Source organism: Hemibagrus wyckioides, linkage group LG01 (assembly GCF_019097595.1).
Source record: "Hemibagrus wyckioides isolate EC202008001 linkage group LG01, SWU_Hwy_1.0, whole genome shotgun sequence".
Lineage (NCBI taxonomy): Eukaryota > Metazoa > Chordata > Actinopteri > Siluriformes > Bagridae > Hemibagrus > Hemibagrus wyckioides.
In genome coordinates this window covers 28,060,780-28,080,779 of record NC_080710.1, presented here as the reverse complement: position 1 = coordinate 28,080,779, position 20,000 = coordinate 28,060,780, and the positions used below count along the sequence as shown (strand labels likewise).

Here is a 20,000-nt window from a genome sequence, read left to right as displayed (position 1 = left end):
GTGGTACGTGTTGACCAAATCGACCTCGCCACCAACTTGTTTCCTTCCCATGGTGCATCCTGATTCCCAGGTCTCATAGCACCAGGTGACCTTCCATTGCTCCAAGGTGCAGTTTTGGTGCTTGGGGGTGTGGTAGCTTTGTGGTTATTGTGCTGGACTACTGGTTGGAAGGTTGTGAGTTTGAATCCCAGATCCACCAAGCTGTCACTGGCCCTTAACCCTCAATTGCACAGTTGTATAAAATGAGATAAATTGTATGTCTGGATAAGGGCATCTGCCAAATTCCAGAATTGTAAATGCTTGCGTTCAGTGGAGGACAGTGGTCAGTGTGGAGACACTGATGAGTCTGTCTTGTGCCATGGTAGCGCTTCTTTTTCTTCGGACCAAGACCAGAAAAGCCTTTGTTGCCTTTTTCATCAACCAAACCTTGGGGTCCAGTTCACTGTTTTCGGACTTATGGTTTGGATCCGTCCTGTCTGTTGGTCCATACGTGCTTACCAAAAGTGACCAGAGCACCCTACAAGCCACTAATCCTGTCTTCTCTTTGACCCTTGTCAAAGTCACTCTGCTTTTCACGTCTGCCCATTTGTCCCTACAACCAACATCTAGATTATGAGAACCAATTGTTGTGTACCATCTAATACAAGGGTGTCCAATCCAGAAAGGGCCAGCGTGGGTCTAGGTTCTTATTCCAGCCAAGCAGAACCCATACCTCTTAGTACTTTGAAAGAAAAAATCTGCTGGAATCGGGAGTGGCTCCTGCTTGATTGGAATGAAAACCTGCATTCACATCGGCCCATACCCAGACCATGAGGTGTGCGATTAGTATTAGGTGTGTGTGTGTGAAATAGGTAGTCAGGTAGGTCATGTCGTAGCACAGATGGCCTCTCAGTGAGCCTCTCCTCTCTTAAGAGATCCACACGTTCTCCTCCTGGAGTGACTGACGCAGTGAGCACACACACACACACACACACACACACACACACACACACACACCCTTTTCATTACAGCAGAGAGAAAGAACACTTGCTAGGCTAATATTTACCCATTCTTTTCACTGCACACTGAAAGTCATATGTATTTTGACACTGCATTATGCTTTCTAGGATATATGTCTTAGTCTTGCATAAACGAATGCTGATACTGGCTCAGTGGTCACATTATTAGGTACAGCTGTATTAGTTCACTGTGTATCGCTCATGTCCATGTCTGTGTACTGATGTCCTTAAAAGTACTGACAGCTGAGCAGCACAGAACTATAAGACTATAAGGGAACTGACCTCTGACTGCTGACCCCTAAATCTCCAGGGGCACGTATACTGATCATGCGTATCCTAATGCACTTAATGCACATTTTTTATAATAAAAGAATAATCAGATTAAAACTAAATAAATAAAGAAATAAATAAAGGTAAAATTAAGATAAAAATAATCAATAACAATAATTAAAATGAATATAAATACTAATTTAGGAATTGATAATGAAATAATTTCAATAAAGAAAGAAAGCATCCTAATGTCTTTTTAATTGACAAATATGAAAACATTTTTGTGAAGAAATAAATATTTAAAGAATAAATGTAAAAAAAAATGCTTCTCAATAAAAATACATTTTAAAAAATGAAAAAAATTATTTGGAAATTATTTGGAAAAACTATTAAAAAAAATTAACCATTTTATCCATCCTTTACATGAGGTTTAATGACTGCAAATGTTTAAAGTAAATAAATGAATGAATATTAATCATTAATAATAAAATTATTATTATTATTATTATTATAAAAGCTAAATCATACCATGTGTCAGTGATATTAACAAAAACTATAAGGAATTTCTTAAAACAAGATGGTAAATAAGAAAATTTAATTATGAAATAATTAAATAATTATCAATATAATTTTTATTATTATTTTACAATTATAATTATTTGATGTTAATTATTTTATTTTATAACAGCCTTAGTGTTTTGTGAGAAAAATCTGAAAAGAAAAGAGTGATTATTTTATTTATTTATCTAAGGCAGTGTATATCCTGTATGTAGGTGTTGGTTTGGGGTAAATAATGTTGTGTATGCAGTGTGTGTCGTTGTGTGTAGGCAGCAGTGTGACGTTAAAGTGTGCTTTGGTCATTGATGCAAAAATAACGCTTCTGCTTTAAACCGGTCTCATTAATCATCACCTCACAGGAATTAATGTCATTGTGCTGGTAGGGAGGGTTTGGGGTTTTGGGTTTTTTTCTTTTCGTTCTTTCTGTGTGTGTGTGTGTGTGTGTGTGTGTGTGTGTGTGTGTGTGTGTTAGGGGGTTTAGTAAACTAGCACAGGCTCAGTTAAAGGAAGTCCCGACTAAAGGAAGTGACCTCGGGCAGTGGGCTGTGGCGTTCTCTCTGAGCTGGAAATGAATCAGTGCCAGAAATGGAGTTCGCTCAGCTCTTAGAAATGCAGCGGTTTTAAGAAAGAATGCCGAAAAGAATGTGAAAAAGAATTTATTTATTCATTCATTCATTCATTCATTTTGAACCTGCATTAAGTCTGGAACTCTGGGACTGTGCTGTGGTTTGACTTTTGTAATCAACACACATTCAGGTGTGACGTCATAACAAGCCTCACATGTTACTGATGATGAAGGTGATGATGATGATGGTGGTCTTTCTTGACGGATGTGCACTGATGCAAGCCATCGATGATTAAACACAGAATTCTCAAAATGATTTTCTCCTTTTCTATTTTTTCTCCTTGCCGTTTCTGTAAGCCGGGATGAAAAGGAGCTCAAGATGAAGATAAAGGAGAGAGGGAGGTGAAGAGGAGCGAGAGAAAGGGATGAAGGTAAAGGAGAGAGGGAGGTGAAGAGGAGCGAGAGAAAGGGATGAAGGTAAAGGAGAGAGGGAGGTGAAGAGGAGCAAGAGAAAGGGATGAAGGTAAAGGAGAGAGGGAGGTGAAGAGGAGCAAGAGAAAGGGATGAAGGTAAAGGAGAGAGGGAGGTGAAGAGGAGCAAGAGAAAGGGATGAAGGTAAAGGAGAGAGGGAGGTGAAGAGGAGCGAGAGAAAGGGATGAAGGTAAAGGAGAGAGGGAGGTGAAGAGGAGCGAGAGAAAGGGATGAAGGTAAAGGAGAGAGGGAGGTGAAGAGTGACAGGGAGGAAGGTAATGGAGATAGGGATGTAAACAGCAAGAGAGATGAAGGTAAAGGAGAGCGGGAGATCTATCTATCTATCTATCTATCTATCTATCTATCTATCTATCTATCTATCTATCTATCTATCTATCTATCTATCTATCTATCTATCTATCTATCTATCTATCTATCTATCTATCTATCTATCTATCTATCTATCTATCTATCTATCTATGCTCTGGTTGTGTTGTGAGATTTCCACTGCAGTAATCAGTGTATTTATTTGGAATGTGGTGTTCTGATCTGTAGTTTCTTGTTATCCAGTTCAGGTTAATATCAGTCTCTTTCTGTCCTCTTTTGGGAGTTTTGTCTGATATTTGTTTCATATCCAGAGCTGCTGCTGCTGATGATTTATTGCTTCTGCAGATCCACAGCAGATCAAATGCTCAGGAAAAAAGATGCGATGAAACGTAGCAACTGTGTTCTCCTTTCATCATCTCGTCAACGAGGAGCTGAGAGAGAGAGAGAGAGAGAGAGAGAGAAGGTGAGAGACATAAAAAAGGAAAAAGGAATGGAAAGATATTGAAGATAAGGGACAGAAGGAGATGAAGAGCGAATGTGGGATGAAAGATGGAGATGAAAACATTATGAAAAGGGAGAGAGAGAGGAGGAAGGTACAGAGGCAGATGAGGACGAGATGAAGAGGAGCAAAATATCGATGAAAAAGAGGAGAGATAATGTCTGAGGAAAATAAGGGAGTGAGTAAGGTGAAGAGTAGTGAGGAAGGAATGTAGAGAGAGCGAGAGATGAGAAGTGAGAGAGTGATGAAGAAAGCGGAGGGTGGAAAATGAAGAGGAGGGAGGTGAACATGAGAGAGAGAGGGAGGTGAAGAGGAAGAAGAGAGGGACGATGAGAAGGGAGGGTGGAAAATGAAGAGGAGTGATAGGGAGGCGAAGATGAGAGACGGAGGAATAAAGGTAATGGAGAGAAGGAGGTGAAGAGAAGGGAGGGTGGAAAATGAAGAGGAGAGAGAAGGAGCTAAAGAGGAGAGAGAGCGAGAGAGAAGGGAGGATGGAAAATGGAGAGAGAGAAGGAGCTAAAGAGGAGAGAGAGAAGGGAGGGTGGAAAATGGAGAGAGAGAAGGAGCTAAAGAGGAGAGAGAGAAGGGAGGGTGGAAAATGAAGAGGAGAGAGAGGGAGGTGAAGGGGATGAAGTGATGGGATGAAAAGATGGGAGGGTGGAAATGAAGTGTGAGAGAGGAAGAGGAGAGAGAGAGGGATGCAAATTTGAGAGGGGGGGCATTAGGAGGGATGTTAAGATGAAAGAGATGAAGATGAGAGAGCGCAAGGGAGAGATGAAGATTAGGCAGAGAGTGAGGTGAAGAGGAGCAAGGGAGGTATGTAGATAGAGGGTGATCAAGAGGAGAGAGAGAGATGAAAAGAAGAAGGGTGGAAAATAAAGGAGTGTGAGACAAGGAGAGATGGAGAGAGGGAGGTGAAGAAAAGAAATAGGGAGATGATGAATGAGAGAGGGATGCAGAATTAATACGAAAAGAGATATGAACACGAGCAATAGGTAGGTGAAGAAGAGAGAGAGAGAGCTAAAGACATGGGAAAGAGATGATGAGAAGAAGACAGGAACAGAGGCAGGGAGGAGAAAGTGAGAGGCAAAAGAGGAGACAGATGAAAGCCGGGAGAGAGAGAATGGAAAGAGACGAGAGATGAAAGAGAAATGATGCAGGAATACGAGACTGATGGAGATGAGTGATGGATTGAGGAGAGAGAGAGAGATTGCGCTTCACTTTTTTGGTTTTGTTTATAATGACATCAGATTAAAGGTGTAGTGTGTGTGTGTGTTCTCTCAGATACTTGGAACAATGAATGAAATTTGTTACTGATGTAAAGCACCATACAGAACCAGCCCCATCACCTCCAAGTGTGTGTGTGTGTGAGATCTCCCTCAGGCGTTGTGCGTGATAGGGCGCACCGCTACGGCTAGTCTCTGCACCGCGGGCAGTCTGGTATTTGAAACACAATGGGCTTTTCCTTCCCCTCTCTCACTGTGCGTCAGCGCTACACAATACACTGCTCTGATTTATTTACACCAGTGCAGGTTTACAGGAGGGGGCCGATACACACTGAAGCTGAGAAAACAAATCAACCAGCCGTGTGTGTGTGTGTGTGTGTGTGTTAGAAACTGTGTGCTGCTATGATTTTTTGGCTTCCATAGCTAGATTTATTTTCCTGAGTACATCCAGTGTGTGTGTGTGTGTGTGTGTGTGTGTGTGTGTGTGTTAGAAACTGTGTGCTGCTATGATTTTTTGGCTTCCATAGCCAGATTTATTTTCCTGAGTACATCCAGTGTGTGTGTGTGTGATTCATTAGAATAATTAATGCACATTAACACAGAGGCTTCCACAACTGAAGCATGAAACCAGAAAGAGGAAATGACCTCGTCCCTGCACAGGAAGCTCTCACCCATCTGTCAGTGCTTGCAGGATGAGTGAGTAATGTTTGTGTGTGTGTGTGTGTGTGTGTGTGTGTGTGTGGGTAAATCTGTGTGTGTTAGATGATTATTAAGAGTAAACACTGAGTATTTGTATGAGGTGAACTACAGAAGGTTGATGTTTAACATCGTAGTATATGGACCTGTGTGTGCTGAGATGCTTTTCGGTTCATCACGGATGTAAAGTGTGTGTGTGTGTGTGTGTGTGTGAGAGAGACTGTAGATCTCCTCTCAGCTCTCTCATCACAGCACTGATTGTTTCCCCCTTTTTTTGTTCTTGCCAATTGTCTCTGTCTGTCTGTTAGCTTGTCCGTAATGCACTCTCTCTCTCAATAGCTATCTATTTATCAGTCTGCTTGTACATCACTCTGTCTTTCTCTCTCTCTTTCGATATCTGTCTGTCTGTCCGTCCGTCCACTAGTCCATCTGTCTCTCTCTCTCTCTCTCTCTCTCTCAGCTTGTCATTTTACTGAGAAATTCTACAGCTTGAACTCCACAAGGTCTTGAAGATTTTCATCTGCTGGGAAACTTTACAAACAGCAAACAAAAGAAGAACCGAGTCGCGTCAACAACTGCACATGCTTCCTGTTGGTCGTAATAATACCGACCCTGCGTGTCAGCTTGTTACTATAGAAACGATGACGTATCCGATTTATACCTTTAAACCTTCCGGAGCTACAGTCTGAGCCATGCCATGGTTATTGTTTTGAATGGAGTTGTATTATTTTAACAGCTTATCATCATCCCTGTAAATACTCAAGTGAATTAAAGCTCAGAGTTTGAGTAGTGGGGGGTAAAATAAATCATTCTGCTCCTTTGTTAAACAGATACGTTTATACAAGTATTAAAATTCCTCCAGCGAAACTCATCCCTGCGTATGACCTCGATACGTGACGACGTGAGCAGCGTGCGGTTAAGCGCCAGGCTCTGAGGGAGCGTCTTGTCGTAGCTGTAGTGAAACAAGCCCCGATTAACCACAGGCTGCAGATCGCTCGCTAATGTCTCTGTGTGTGTGTGTGTGTGTGTGTGTGTGTGGCACCCTGCTGAGAGCTGGCCTCCGACGCTGCGGGTATGAGAGCAGAAACAGTGCAAGCAAGACGAGGATGCATTGCTCAATTATTTTTTATAGCAACCCAAACCCATTTAGGAGCGAGGCGGCTCTATAAACGGCACACGGCAGCACGGGTGGGGCACAATAACCGAACGTAGTCACTCGGCCGGTCTCTTCTAAACACCGTGAATAATGTCGGAGCCCCCGCTGCGATCCACACCACCGATCACGTGGAAGACGACGACGAGGAGGAGGCCGTGTGCCGCGGTGCCGGATTTTCTGCTTTAGCGTCATCCCGAAGAGCCGCACACCATGCCCGGATGTCATGATGTCTCCTGAGAAATATAGACCTCACTCGAGCTGGGAGAGTAAAGCAGAGAGCGGAGAGATTAAAGACCAGCTATTACCACCTCCGCACCATTTTTCCTCTCATTTCATCTTTTATGTTTAGTAAGAGAGGAGGGGGGGCGAGAGACAAGCAAAAGGACGGAGAGAGGAAGGGATGGAGAGATATGAAAGAGCAGGGAGAGAAGGAGATTAAGAGGAGCGAGCGAGGGATGAAAGAGGGAGATGGAGGAGAGAGCCAGATGAAAGGGGAGGGAGAGAGGAGGAAAGGGAGAGATGAAGAGGAGCAAGAGAGCAATGAAGATGAGGGGGAGGGGCAGAAAAACAAAAATTTGCAGAGATATTAAGAATAAAGTGTGAGTGTGTGTGGTTGCTCAGGCTGACACAGCTTTATTAGCCTCATTAAAGAGCACTTCAAGGCAGTCGTTCCGCACAGAGGCATCTGACTCTAACATCTTTCTTCAGCTCATAAGATATTTCTATTATAACAAGCAAAAAATAAAAATTTCCTGCAAGTAAATCCTCCAGAACATTTTTTTTTTATTCACATTTTGGCCTGGTTTCTTTCCGAAGCAGGAAGTCAGAGTGACCTCGTCTCCATCTCCTTGGCTGACTTGCCAGCAGCTCTCGATTTACAGAATTCACACCTCGTGCCGAGCCAAACGCAGCATATAGCTAAACGTCTTATCATATTTTTAACCTCTAACCAACTAGAAAAAGGCAAAGAAAATGCTTCTCAACACCTCAAACCCTGAGTTCAGCAAATCAACATGGCCGCCTCCAGCATCAGCATTAAACACAATTCTCTATAACGCTGAGTACAGTTCACTGATTTGATTACAAATGCCTGACTATATTGAGATTCTCCAGGATTGTTTTTTGTGATTACCGTAAAATCTAGCAAACTCCATGATATCAGGATATTCAGTTGCAGATTTTTCGCAAATCTGACATCATCCGGACACGCATTCAGCTAAAGCTTTCTTCCATTCATTTAATATAGAATAGAAGCCTTTGTTTCACATTACAGCACAGTGAAATTCTTTTTACACATATCCCAACTTTGGAAGTCGGGGTCAGCACACGGGGTCAGCACACGGGGTCAGCCATGACGCATCACCCCTGGAGCAGTGAGGGTTAAGGGCCCAACAGTGGTAGCTTGAGCTTGAACCCCAGCCTTCCACTCAACTACCCAGTAGCCTTAAACACTTGAACCCCAGCCTTCCAATAAACAACCCAGAGCCTTAACCACTTGCAAAAAGGCCCAACAGTGGTAGCTTGATCTTGAACCCCAGCCTTCCACTCAACAACCCAGTAGCCTTAACCACCTGAGCTACCATTGCCATGAGCATCGCTCTCATAGAAAGTCTTTACCTATGTGTCTTCATTTGGTAGAATGCTTGTAGTAGTCAATTCAAGTAGCACAAATATTTTGAAGAAAGCAGCAAAATCAAGCAATAATCTCCGCCTACGTGGTTCGGAAGGTCATTTTTTCCCCCCATTCTATACATTACAGTCCATTCTATCACTTAGGGTTAGAGTTAGGGTTAGGCTCCACCTGTACTCTAGTGCACTTCAAACCTTATCTTCAGTCCTTATCCTCCAAGAATTGACTGGTCTCTACCCTGAACTTCAATGCATTTTAAAGAACAGCATCTCGATGCACAATGGAATTGAGTAACAGTGTTTTGAAACAGCATTCAGACCAAATCTGAATAAAATTTAGTCGGAATTAGACTGATGTGATGTTTTGGGATGTGATGTAATGTTATGAAACGCAAGTGCAGTTTCTTGTGAATTTTGGATTGTGAAATCTTGTGAGCCAACAGCCAAAATACGACTATTGATACTGTGTTATTTGGATAACAAAAAAAAAAAGTAGAAACTACTAAATGGCCGTCACATTCAACAGTAATACATATATTCAGTCGCTTGTCCAGGAGCGAGAATAAATCATCCAGTCTTTGGTGAAGTGAATCCACACACCTCTCACTCTGAAGTACCTTCTTTTTTCTCTTCAGGCATTTCTCCAGGATATTTGTGGAGCATTATCCTGATCCACGCTGAGTAACAGACCCTTTACAGCAGTCTCATTCATGGTTTTTATTGTCTACAACATCCCCAATATCACAAAAGTCGCTGAGATAATGAGTTCCTTTAAGGAAAATGGCCGGTGTGGGAAAAGTGAAGTTATCACCTGAAGAGCTCACTGAGAAATGACAGCAATTTCCACCGTGTGCTATGAACACGCAAACTAATCTCAGGACACGCAGTGTTCCGTAATTGTTCTCGGGAATGACACCAATCGCGATGTCTTTAGCCAGGCGCTCACTGAGGCATTGCATCATATTGCTAGAGTGTTTTCAGTAAAGCACCGAGAATGTGTTTCATCTCTGATTTGATTTTCTCCATCCGACTTCAGATCGGTCTTTAAATTTACTTTGCTGTCGCTGCAACTATTTAAATCTTTGAATTACAACGCAGATTTTCTGCAGATTTAGCCAAAGCCATCTTCCATTCACATGCATCGAACATGGGCACGGTCATTACATGTGTGTCTTCACTGGGAGAAGAAGAAACCAAAGTCAGTTCAAGTAGTTTTATGCAAAAGAATTTTGAAAAAAGTAGCTAGAATCACAAAAAAACCCTCTTGGCATAATGGGTAGATATGCAGAATAAAAAAATATTAAAACTTTGTACACCTACATGGTTTGGAAAGTACATGCACCACCGACTTGTACCAGGGTGACTGACTGCATAAGAAAATGCTGGAGGCGTGAATAATGGCACCGTCCAGCAGTTAAATCACTCCATCTCACCACAATGTGTTTTATTTCTCGGATCTGATATCCTTGAATCGTTTTGTTTTACAGAGATCGGATGGTAGCTCCACAAAGTTAATGTGATCTAATTATGAGCCTAAAAAGTGTGACTCGATAATAAACTACTTCATAGTCTACTTAATAATTTAAATATTTGAGTGTGTCATATTTTATGCAAATGATTTGCAATTATTAATTCTTAATAAAATTAGGTTAATAGCCTTCATGTGGTCCAGCAGCAGGATCCCGCACTCTCCATTGCCGAGGCCCGGGTTCGATTCCCAGGCAGGGCACTAACTCGGCCACTGAAGAGTAAACTCTCAGTGCCGGTCCCAAGCCCGGATTAAATGGGAGGGTTGCGTCAGGAAGGGCATCCGGTGTAAAACCTGTGCCAAATAACATCAATAAAATTAGTTTATTATTGCAATCGTTTGCATGAAACTCAACATTCATCATGTTCATGTTCAGATGATTAAGTACGATTATTCCTTAACCATATTCGCTTTTCTCCTTGTGGAATTAGACACTGAAAGCCAGATAAATATTTTCTTAAAAAATAAAGGGTTTTTAAGTTCATATACTTGAGCCTTTCGTGAGACATCACATTGGTTTGTAGTTTGGAATTTATAACCTGAGGTGGTCTAGCGGCAGGATCCCGCACTCTTATTGCCATGGCCTGGGTTTGATTCCTGTGCAGGAAGCTTGAGTTAACTCTCAGTGCCGGTCTCAAGCCTGGATAAAATGTGAGGGTTGCTTTAGTTAAGGGCATCCGGTGTAAAACCTGTATCGCATGGAAACATGCGAACCAAATGATGTAGCGACCAATAACATGGCGCAGCCGAAAGAACCACAACAACTACATAGTATTTACATTTCTGGCATTTGGCAGACACCCTTATCCAGGGCGACTTACATTTATCTCAGTTTATACAACTGAGTATTAAGGGCCTTGCTCAAGGGCCCAGCAGTGGCAGTTTGGTGGATCTGGGATTCAATCTCACAACCTTCTGATCAGTAATCCAACACAAAGCTACCACATTCGCAGATAAAGCGATAAATCATACTGATGAGCGAATGAAAGACAGACTGGATGAATCACAGTCTGTGTTCGAGTCAGAGATGCTCATTATATCCAATAGACTCTGTCTAATTAGATCATTTAATCATCACCGAGTTGCTAATCACATTGAGTTGCTTAGTTTAAGGTTATTTTATACCGATTCTAACCCTTGAGCAAACTTGACATTTTTGGTCTATTTAAATGCCATTATTTGCTCACCACTGCTAATGTTGTCATATGCTAACTAAATTAGGTTGGCACAGTGAGTGGAAATGCCATTATTTCTATATGTTTGTTATATGAGTGACTTGTTGCTTAGGAGCCATGCTTGTGTTCTGCTTGGGCGAAAAACAGGTGTAGACATAACAAGGCTCCCAGGTTACAGACGTACACAAGCAAATATTTACACTCTGAAGGAGACGGTGGTTTTGTCGATGAGATAACCAGTCAAAATCTAGATAATCGTCCAAATAATCAGACATCTTTGTTGTGTGAGAGGAGGACGATCTTAAACAAAGAAGGGAATTAATAAAGAATCTGTTGAAATAAGACAAAGTAAGCCTTTTAGCTGAAAGTCTCTCTAATGTACACTGATCAGCCATAACATTATGACCTCTCACAGGTGAAGTGAATAACACTGATCTCCTCATCATGGCACCTGTTAGTGGGTGGAATATATTAGGCAGTATGTGAACATTTTGTCCTCAAAGTTGATGTGTTAGAAGCAGGAAAAATGGACAAGCATAAGGAGGGCCAAATTGTGATGGCTTGACCACTGGATCAGAGGTTCTTCAAAACTGCTTGATGGCTCAGGGCTGTTTTGTAATCAAAAGGGGGACCAACACAATATTAGGCAAGTGGTCATAATGTTATGGCTGTATGGGTGCATCTCAATCAGCTCTCTAGCCTCCCTATGTGGTGAATCAGTGTATGGTGTTAAATAATGCTGAAAATCGCTGATGTAGGAAATCATTTGAGAGCTACAACCACTGAGCAACTTAGATTTGTAGACGAAGTTTGTTTGCCATTTTTTTCCACGCTGAGGCATTTCAGGAAAATACGACATCATTTCCAGTAAGGGAACATTAATCAGTGCTCCCTGGCCTTTGTGGAGCATTATGGGATTTCCAGTAGAAGGAATTTGTGATCGAGATACAGCCCTTAAAATGGCCAGCTCCCTAATCAGTACCCTGACTACTGAAATAAAGAGACACAGCCTGTGTGTTTGTTCAGATCGATGATGTTGGTCTTCTCATCCTGGTTCTAGTTAATGCATTCACAGTAAAATTCAAAGAAGCAGCAGGTTAGAGTGCTAACAGGAAGTGACTGCTTCCAAATAGAAGATGCCAGACTGGGATTTTATGCACACTACTCAGACGAGAAGCTTACACAGGAACTTGGAGCTTAGTAGAAGAATTAATTCCTGCTTTATTCAGAAATTTTGCAAACCTGACCTCTGCTAGTCTTCTGTGATTTGGTCCAGGTGATGTGAAGGAAACCTGCAGGTGGATTTGATGTCACTGAAGGACAAAACATGCAGCAGGACATATCAGGGTTTAGATGTTTGGCTTCCCTTGCTGTCTGGTTCCAGTCCAGGACTTGGGTTGATGTGTTCATGTTGTGTGTGTGGGTTTCTTTTGGGTTCTCCGGGTTTCTTCACACCTCCAAAACAGGTGGTAGGGTAGGTATTTTTACTGAGTGTGTGTGTGTGTGGTGTCCCATCGAGGATGTGTTTTCAGTGTTCCTGGGATAGAAGAGTGAAGTGGTCTTATCCCACAGAAGAGCTACTCTAGGCTCTGATAGAAAGGTGTCAGAACACACAGTGCAGCATCTCAGCTTGCTATGTATTGACCGGTCCGAGTGCCAATGCTGAACCCTGTACATCACCGAGAACATCTACAATGTTCAGATCTGGACCATAGAGCAATGGAAGAAGGTGGTCTGGTGTGATGTTTTCTTTTACATCATATGGACAGGTGTGTGTGTGCGTTGCTTATCTGGAGAAGATGTCACCAGGATGAAATATGGGAAGAAGGTGAACCGGTGGAGGCAGTGTGATGCTCTGGGTAATGTTCTGCTGGGAAAGCTTGGATGATGGCGTTCATGGGGATGTTCTCTTTCAGCAGGATGATGCTCCCTTCCTCACAGTTCACGATGCCTCCAAATTCCCCAGACCTCAATCTGATCTAGGATATACTGATCAAACATGTCATGTCTGATCCATGGAGGCTTCACCTCACAACTTCCAGGACTTAAAGGATCTGCTGCTAATGTCCAGGTGTCAGATACAACAGCACACCTTCAGAGATCTTAAGTAGTCCATGCTTCAATGGGTCAGAGGTGTTTTGGTAGCACAAGGGGGAGAATATTAAGTGAGTGGTTGTAATGTTACGGCTGTTCTCTGTGTGTGTAGTTCAGAGACATCCTTATTAGATCATTTGACATCTGATGACTTGGATGACTAAAAATTCTTCACACCTTTGGGAGCTTCTGGTCTGCTGTAAAAACACAAGGTCCAGATCACACACACACACACACACACACACACACACACACACACACTGGATATCCATCTGGTCTGTTCCCAGAGAGCATGTGTTTCTAAGAAGAGCAGCAAGTGCCGAGTTCTCTCTCTCTCTCTCTCTCTCTCTCTCTCTCTTTCTCTCTCTCTCTCTCTCGCTCTCTCTCTCTCTCAGAGAAAGTGTGTGTGTATGTGTGCCTCTGCACTAAAACCCTGCCAGGCCGTACGCCACTGATCCATGCCCATGTAAGGACACATGGCAGATCTGACTGATGCATTGTTCTCTATTCTCAAAATAAAAAAGCAAGGAGCTTAATTCATTGGAACCTGTTTCTATTCCACATGATGTATTCTAGCTGTGCTTTATAACACTAGTTATAACTCTGCTTTATAGCAACAGTCCTGATTTTGAGCTCACACTCGTACAGGGTCAAATGTGCACTTAAATATCCGCAGCTGTTAATCTGCCGTCCTGAGACGGAGCATAAACACAGAGGAAAGACAAGTGTTTCCCGCTCCTGATTTGGAGGATTGTGGGTCCAACATCATCATCATCATCATCATCATCCTCACCCTCACTGTATCCCTTTTTAATAATAACAGAACTGCTTCTGATAGAAAAGCGTTATAAACAGTTATCACCACAACCACAGCATCCATAAGGAATTTATTCATGAGTACCTCTTATATTTTGTCCATGTATGGTTATGTTTAATGTTTTTGGATCATCTGGAAGACATGCGACTTCCTGTTATAACAGCAGATCCTTCACAAGCCTCGTCCCCCCAGCACCTATCATCAGTTGGCTTGTCAGTGATGTCAGTCTCTCTCCACATCTTTCTTAATTTCTGTCTGTCTGTCTTTCTCTCCTCATCTTTCATTCAGTCTATCTGCTTGTGCATATCTGTCTCATTTTCATCCATCCATCCATCCATCTTCTATTTCAGTCATGCACTTGCACTTTCTCTCTCACACACACACACACACTCTTTTTCCCCACTCTATCTCTTTCTCTCCATCTCTCCCTCTCTCTCTCTCTGAGTCTGCTTGTCCATTTCTGTCTCTGTCTCCCTCTCTCTATCTTTCACTTATACTCTCTCTCTCTCTCTATCTCTCCATCTCTCTCTCTCTCTCTCTCTGAGTCTGCTTGTCCATTTCTGTCTCTGTCTCCCTCTCTCTCTTTCACTTATACTCTCTCTCTCTCTTTCTCTCCATCTCTCTCTCTCTCTCTCTCTCTCTTTCTCTCCATCTCTCTCTCTCTCTCTCTCTCTGAGTCTGCTTGTCCATTTCTGTCTCTGTCTCCCTCTCTATCTTTCACTTATACTCTCTCTCTTTCTCTCCATCTCTCTCTCTCTCTCCCTCTCTCTCTCTCTGAGTCTGCTTGTCCATTTCTGTCTGTCTCCCTCTCTCTATCTTTCACTTATACTCTCTCTCTCTCTCTTTCTCTCCATCTCTCTCTCTCCCTCTCTCTCTCTGAGTCTGCTTGTCCATTTCTGTCTGTCTCCCTCTCTCTATCTTTCACTTATACGCGCTCTCTCTCTCTCTCTCTCTCTCTCTCTCCCCCCTCTCCTCAGTCTGTCACTTCCCTCCCACACGGTGCTGAACTCCATCTTTTATTTATCACCCTCTTGCTCTGTGTGTGTGTGTGTGTGTGTGTGTGTGTGTGTGTGTGTGGTAAGGACTCCTTTGAGGATTGAGTGGCTCTCCCACACCGCTTCAAAAGCCTCGCAGCACAAAACCCTGCCGCTCTCTCCTGCTTTTTTTTTTTGTGTGTGTGCATATTGTCCACCTCATGACGTCTGTCATTTCATTAACAAAGTGCATTAACCTGTGTGTTTGGGACACACACACACACACACACACGCGGAAAAGAGGGAAGGTGCAACAGAATGATGTCCTTCCCTGTGAAGCTGAGAGGAAAGGTCTGTGCTTCCTCTGCGTCTTGCTGGGTGTGCCTCCATGTTTCCTCTTCCTGTTCTAAGACGATGACATCGTGCTGTGTGTGTGTGTGTGTGTGTGTGTGTGTGTGTGTGTGTGAGGTCATGTTTATTGCTTACATTGGAAGAGTGAAGTAATAGATCATCATTTCAACAAGTGAAGTGTGTGTGTCATCCCTATTTTATACCATGGATTCATTTAAAGGCATCACTATACATTAGATACAGATGTTTAGAAAGTAAACATCTGTATCAAAACTACAATGTCTATAAAATGAAGACATCTCTATCAAAGGTAAAATATCTGTAAAAGTAAACATCTGTATCAAATCTAAAATGTCTGTAAAAGTAAACATCTGTATAAAATATTGGTGAAAGTAAACATCTGGATCAAATCTAAAATATCTGTAAAAGTACACATTTGTGTGCAAGTAAATATCTGTATTAAATGAAAAATATCTGTGAAAATAAACATCTGTATAAAGTATCTGTAAAAGTACACATCTGTATCAAATGTAAAATAATCACTAAAAGTAAACATTTGTATCAGATGTAAAATATCTGTAAAAGTAAACATCTGTATCAAATGTAAAAAAAAAAAAGTAATCTGTATAAACATCTGTATGAAATCTCAAATATCTGTAAATAAATAGAAGCTGTCTAAACTGTGAAAAGGTATTGCTTCAAAGCCGAAACAAAAGAAGAGGAAGAAGAAGAAAGTAGAAGAGGGTGAAATAGATAGATGCATATATAATAATAAATAAAAGAAAGTTAATGGGAGAATATTGTTGTGGAGTGGAAACACTGGTGTGTAGCAGCAACATTAGAGATATTGTCCCAGCAGAGTCCAGATCTCTATGAATGCTTTCGCAGATTGTGAGTATGTGAGAGTCTGAGAGACTGCAGCAACGTTCCCATTACAACTGTTTAATAATTAAATAATAGGACACCTTATTATTTTCGTGTTATTGAGAAACCAGAAAACATAAATAACTATCATGTGGGTTTTCATGAACTTCTCTGAACAAAGGAATCATCTCAGATGACACCAGAATACACACAACAGATTTCAACATGCTGTCATTTGTTGTTTCTGGAGAACATTCACAAACCAGGTGGAAAAATAAGTAAATAAACGTGTAGATTTGAAGGAGGGTGTACTTACTTTTCCACTGTGGTTGTGATCATAATTAAAGGCTAATGTAGTACTGTGTTGATGTTCACAGTATGCAGTGAGTGAAAAATACAGGATGCGTTGTTAACTATCAACATCATGTTGCTGAATATTTCGGTGAAATAAAGCAACAGTTCAGTCAAATGAGAAATTAAAACTACTTCACTGACCATGTCATATTCATCAATTATCCAAGAGTCCATTCACTGATCTTAGGATCTTAAACAAGCTGTTACTTCAGATAGTGTGAAGCCATGTGGTGCTCCTCCCCCTAGTGTCTATATAGTGTAACTGCAGCTTTTTATCGTGACTGATGCTCAGTCTCTGCTCCTCTAATGACCCATAACTCCGCACTCAGTCCAGAAGTCAATACTCTGTCCTCTGCCTGACCTGTATTCTCATTATTACAATTCCTGAGCTTCAGTTCCTGAGTGTGTGTTTTTGTTTGTTTGTTTTTTTTTTTAGAATTGAACATGGAGTACAACCCATCAGATCACCCGCGTGCCAGCACCATCTTCCTCAGCAAGTCTCAGACAGACGGTGAGTGTGGGTCAGAATTTCGTAATCTTATTGTTCTGGGAGTGGTGTGGGAGTTATGTGAGAATGGTAATTGGGTATTTTGATTATTAAATGGTTTCTAAGATTTTAACAGGCACACAGGCCATGCCTCCTTCACTGTTCCAGCATGCACATTATGTTATAATGTGTTATGCTTCCTCCACTTATTCTGTAAGGCACATAGGCCACACCTCCTTCACTGATTTTAACATACACATAGGCCACGCCTCCTATGTTGTATCTAACAGGCACATAGGCCACTTCTCCTTCACTGTATTCAACAGGCACATAGGCCACACCCCCTTCCCTGTATCTAACAAGCACATAGGCCACACCTCCTTCACTGATTTTAACAAGCACATAGGCCATTCCTCTTTCATTATATTTAACAGGTACACAGGCCACACCTCCTTCACTGATTCTAACAGACACATAGGACACACCTCCTTCACTGATTCTAAAAGGCACATAGGCCACGCCTCCATCACTGATTCTAAAAGGTACACAGGCCACACATTCTTCACTGATTCTAACAGGCACTTAGACCACGCCCACTTCTTTGGTTCTATCAGGCACATAGGCCACACCTCCTTCATTATATTTAAAACGCACATAGGCCACACCTCCTTCACTGTATCTTACAGGCACATAGGCCACACCTCCTTCACTGTATGTAACAGGCACACAGGCCACACATCTTTCACTGATTCTAACAGACATACAGGCCACACCTCCTTCACTGATTCTAACAGGCACACAGGCCACACCTCCTTCACTGATTCTAACAGGCACACAGGCCACACCTCCTTCACTGAATAATAGTACAGCTGTAAAAAAAAATAAAATAAAAGAGCTTTATATCCTGATTAAGAGACATGGAGTTAGGCACTGTTTTGAGTTGATGCTGTATGTAGGGGTGTGTGTGTGTGAGAGAGAGAGAAAATCTTTGCTTTTACAAAGCAGGATCACAGACAGCATCTGATCACAGTGATGCACAGAAACTGTGTGTGTGTTTGAGAATAATAGTTTCATTTAGCTCACTGCCTCTGGGAATCAGCGTTGTGGTCTGGTTGAGATGCTGTTAGTTTGATTTCCAGCCCTTTTTAATGCCCATCATTAGCAGCTTTCTTCTTATGTAACTAAATTGCGTGTGTGTGTATCATGGTTTGGAGCTTGACTGATTACTTTTTTTTAAGGCAGTGTACAAACCAAAAAGAATTAACGATGGAATAAATAAAGCAAAGCCTGGACTGTTTTTTCCCATTACCGTAGCATAGCTGACAGTGCATGAATAAACAAGATTTGAGCAGTAAATTTTCCTCTGCTTAATACTTTTTGGAGAAATAATTCAGATAAGAATCCACGCCATTTCTTGTCTTTCAGTTGTACCATCCAGCAAGAAAGGTATGTCCAATGCTGAGGCTAATGAAACGTCTTATCTGTGTGTGTGTGTGTGTGTGTGTGTGTGTGTGTGTGTGTGTGTGTGTGAAAAAGCAAGTTTCCTTTAACCGATCGAGTCATGATTCCTGTATTACTCCATCAGCACTGGCATGATAGTCTGAAATTAGCATCTGGCTTATTTCAGATTTTTTCAGCCCCAGCCTTGTTCTTGACCGTCATTTGCTTCTTTAGTTTTGCATCGGAACAAAGAGTCTAGTGTTGCTAACAAGTAAGGAACCTGTATACAGCTACCAGTTTAGCATTGCAGTTTAATATTTTTCCCCCTTGAATCACTTTCTTCCTCACAACATTTACAGACACTAGGGTTAGGGTCAGTTATAATGTAAATCTGTATTGCTAGCAACCAGTAGCTACTGGTTTGTAGACTGTATATTTTTGCTGTAATGATATATCATATACACAGCACACGTTACAGATGTCTGGCCACTCCTCTTTCTTTTTCCACTGCTGTAGCAGTACCCTGCACACGTGCCCACACACTCCACCAAGGCTATGGTCAACACTGCTGACAACCGGTGATAGTTAGGAGGCATGACAGGATGATGGTGTAGTGACTGTAACTCTTCAGTAGCTCTTCAGACACTTTTCAGTAACTCTTCAGTTAATGCTTATTAACTCTTCAGTAACCCTTCAGAAACTTTTTAGTAACTCTTTAGTAACCCTTCAGTAACCTTTCAGAAACTCTTCAGTAACCCTTCAGAAACTCTTCAGTACCCATCAGTTACCTTTCAGATACTCTTCAGTACCCATCAGTTACCTTTCAGATACTCTTCAGTACCCATCAGTTACCTTTCAGATACTCTTCAGTACCCTTCAGTAACCTTTCAGATACTCTTCAGTACCCATCAGTAACCTTTCAGATACTCTTCAGTACCCATCAGTTACCTTTCAGATACTCTTCAGTACCCTTCAGTAACCTTTCAGATACTCTTCAGTACCCATCAGTTACCTTTCAGATACTCTTCAGTACCCATCACTAACCTTTCAGATACTCTTCAGTACCCATCAGTTACCTTTCAGATACTCTTCAGTACCCTTCAGTAACCTTTCAGATACTCTTCAGTACCCTTCAGTAACCTTTCAGATACTCTTCAGTACCCTTCAGTAACCTTTCAGATAATCTTCAGTACCCTTCAGTAACCTTTCAGATAATCTTCAGTACCCTTCAGTAACCTTTCAGATAATCTTCAGTACCCTTCAGTAACCTTTCAGATACTCTTCAGTACCCTTCAGTAACCTTTCAGATACTCTTCAGTACCCTTCAGTAACCTTTCAGATACTCTTCAGTACCCTTCAGTAACCTTTCAGATAATCTTCAGTACCCTTCAGTAACCTTTCAGATAATCTTCAGTACCCTTCAGTAACCTTTCAGATAATCTTCAGTACCCTTCAGTAACCTTTCAGATAATCTTCAGTACCCTTCAGTAACCTTTCAGATACTCTTCAGTAACCCTTCTG

At 41.8% G+C, this 20,000-nt stretch overlaps 1 protein-coding gene across 2 annotated transcripts in view; it reads left to right on the top strand.

Annotated features, from left to right (window-relative positions):
* The window catches only part of ccny (cyclin Y), a 61,972-nt gene that overhangs the window by 23,640 nt on the left and 18,332 nt on the right, over nucleotides 1-20,000 (top strand). Inside the window, exons 2-3 of one of the 2 annotated variants that reach the window (XM_058394821.1) lie at nucleotides 16,989-17,063; nucleotides 18,465-18,485. In XM_058394821.1, the coding sequence (XP_058250804.1) occupies nucleotides 16,989-17,063; nucleotides 18,465-18,485 (96 nt within the window). The remainder of the gene's footprint in view (nucleotides 1-16,988; nucleotides 17,064-18,464; nucleotides 18,486-20,000) is intronic. The other variant, XM_058394829.1, reaches the window with a different exon arrangement.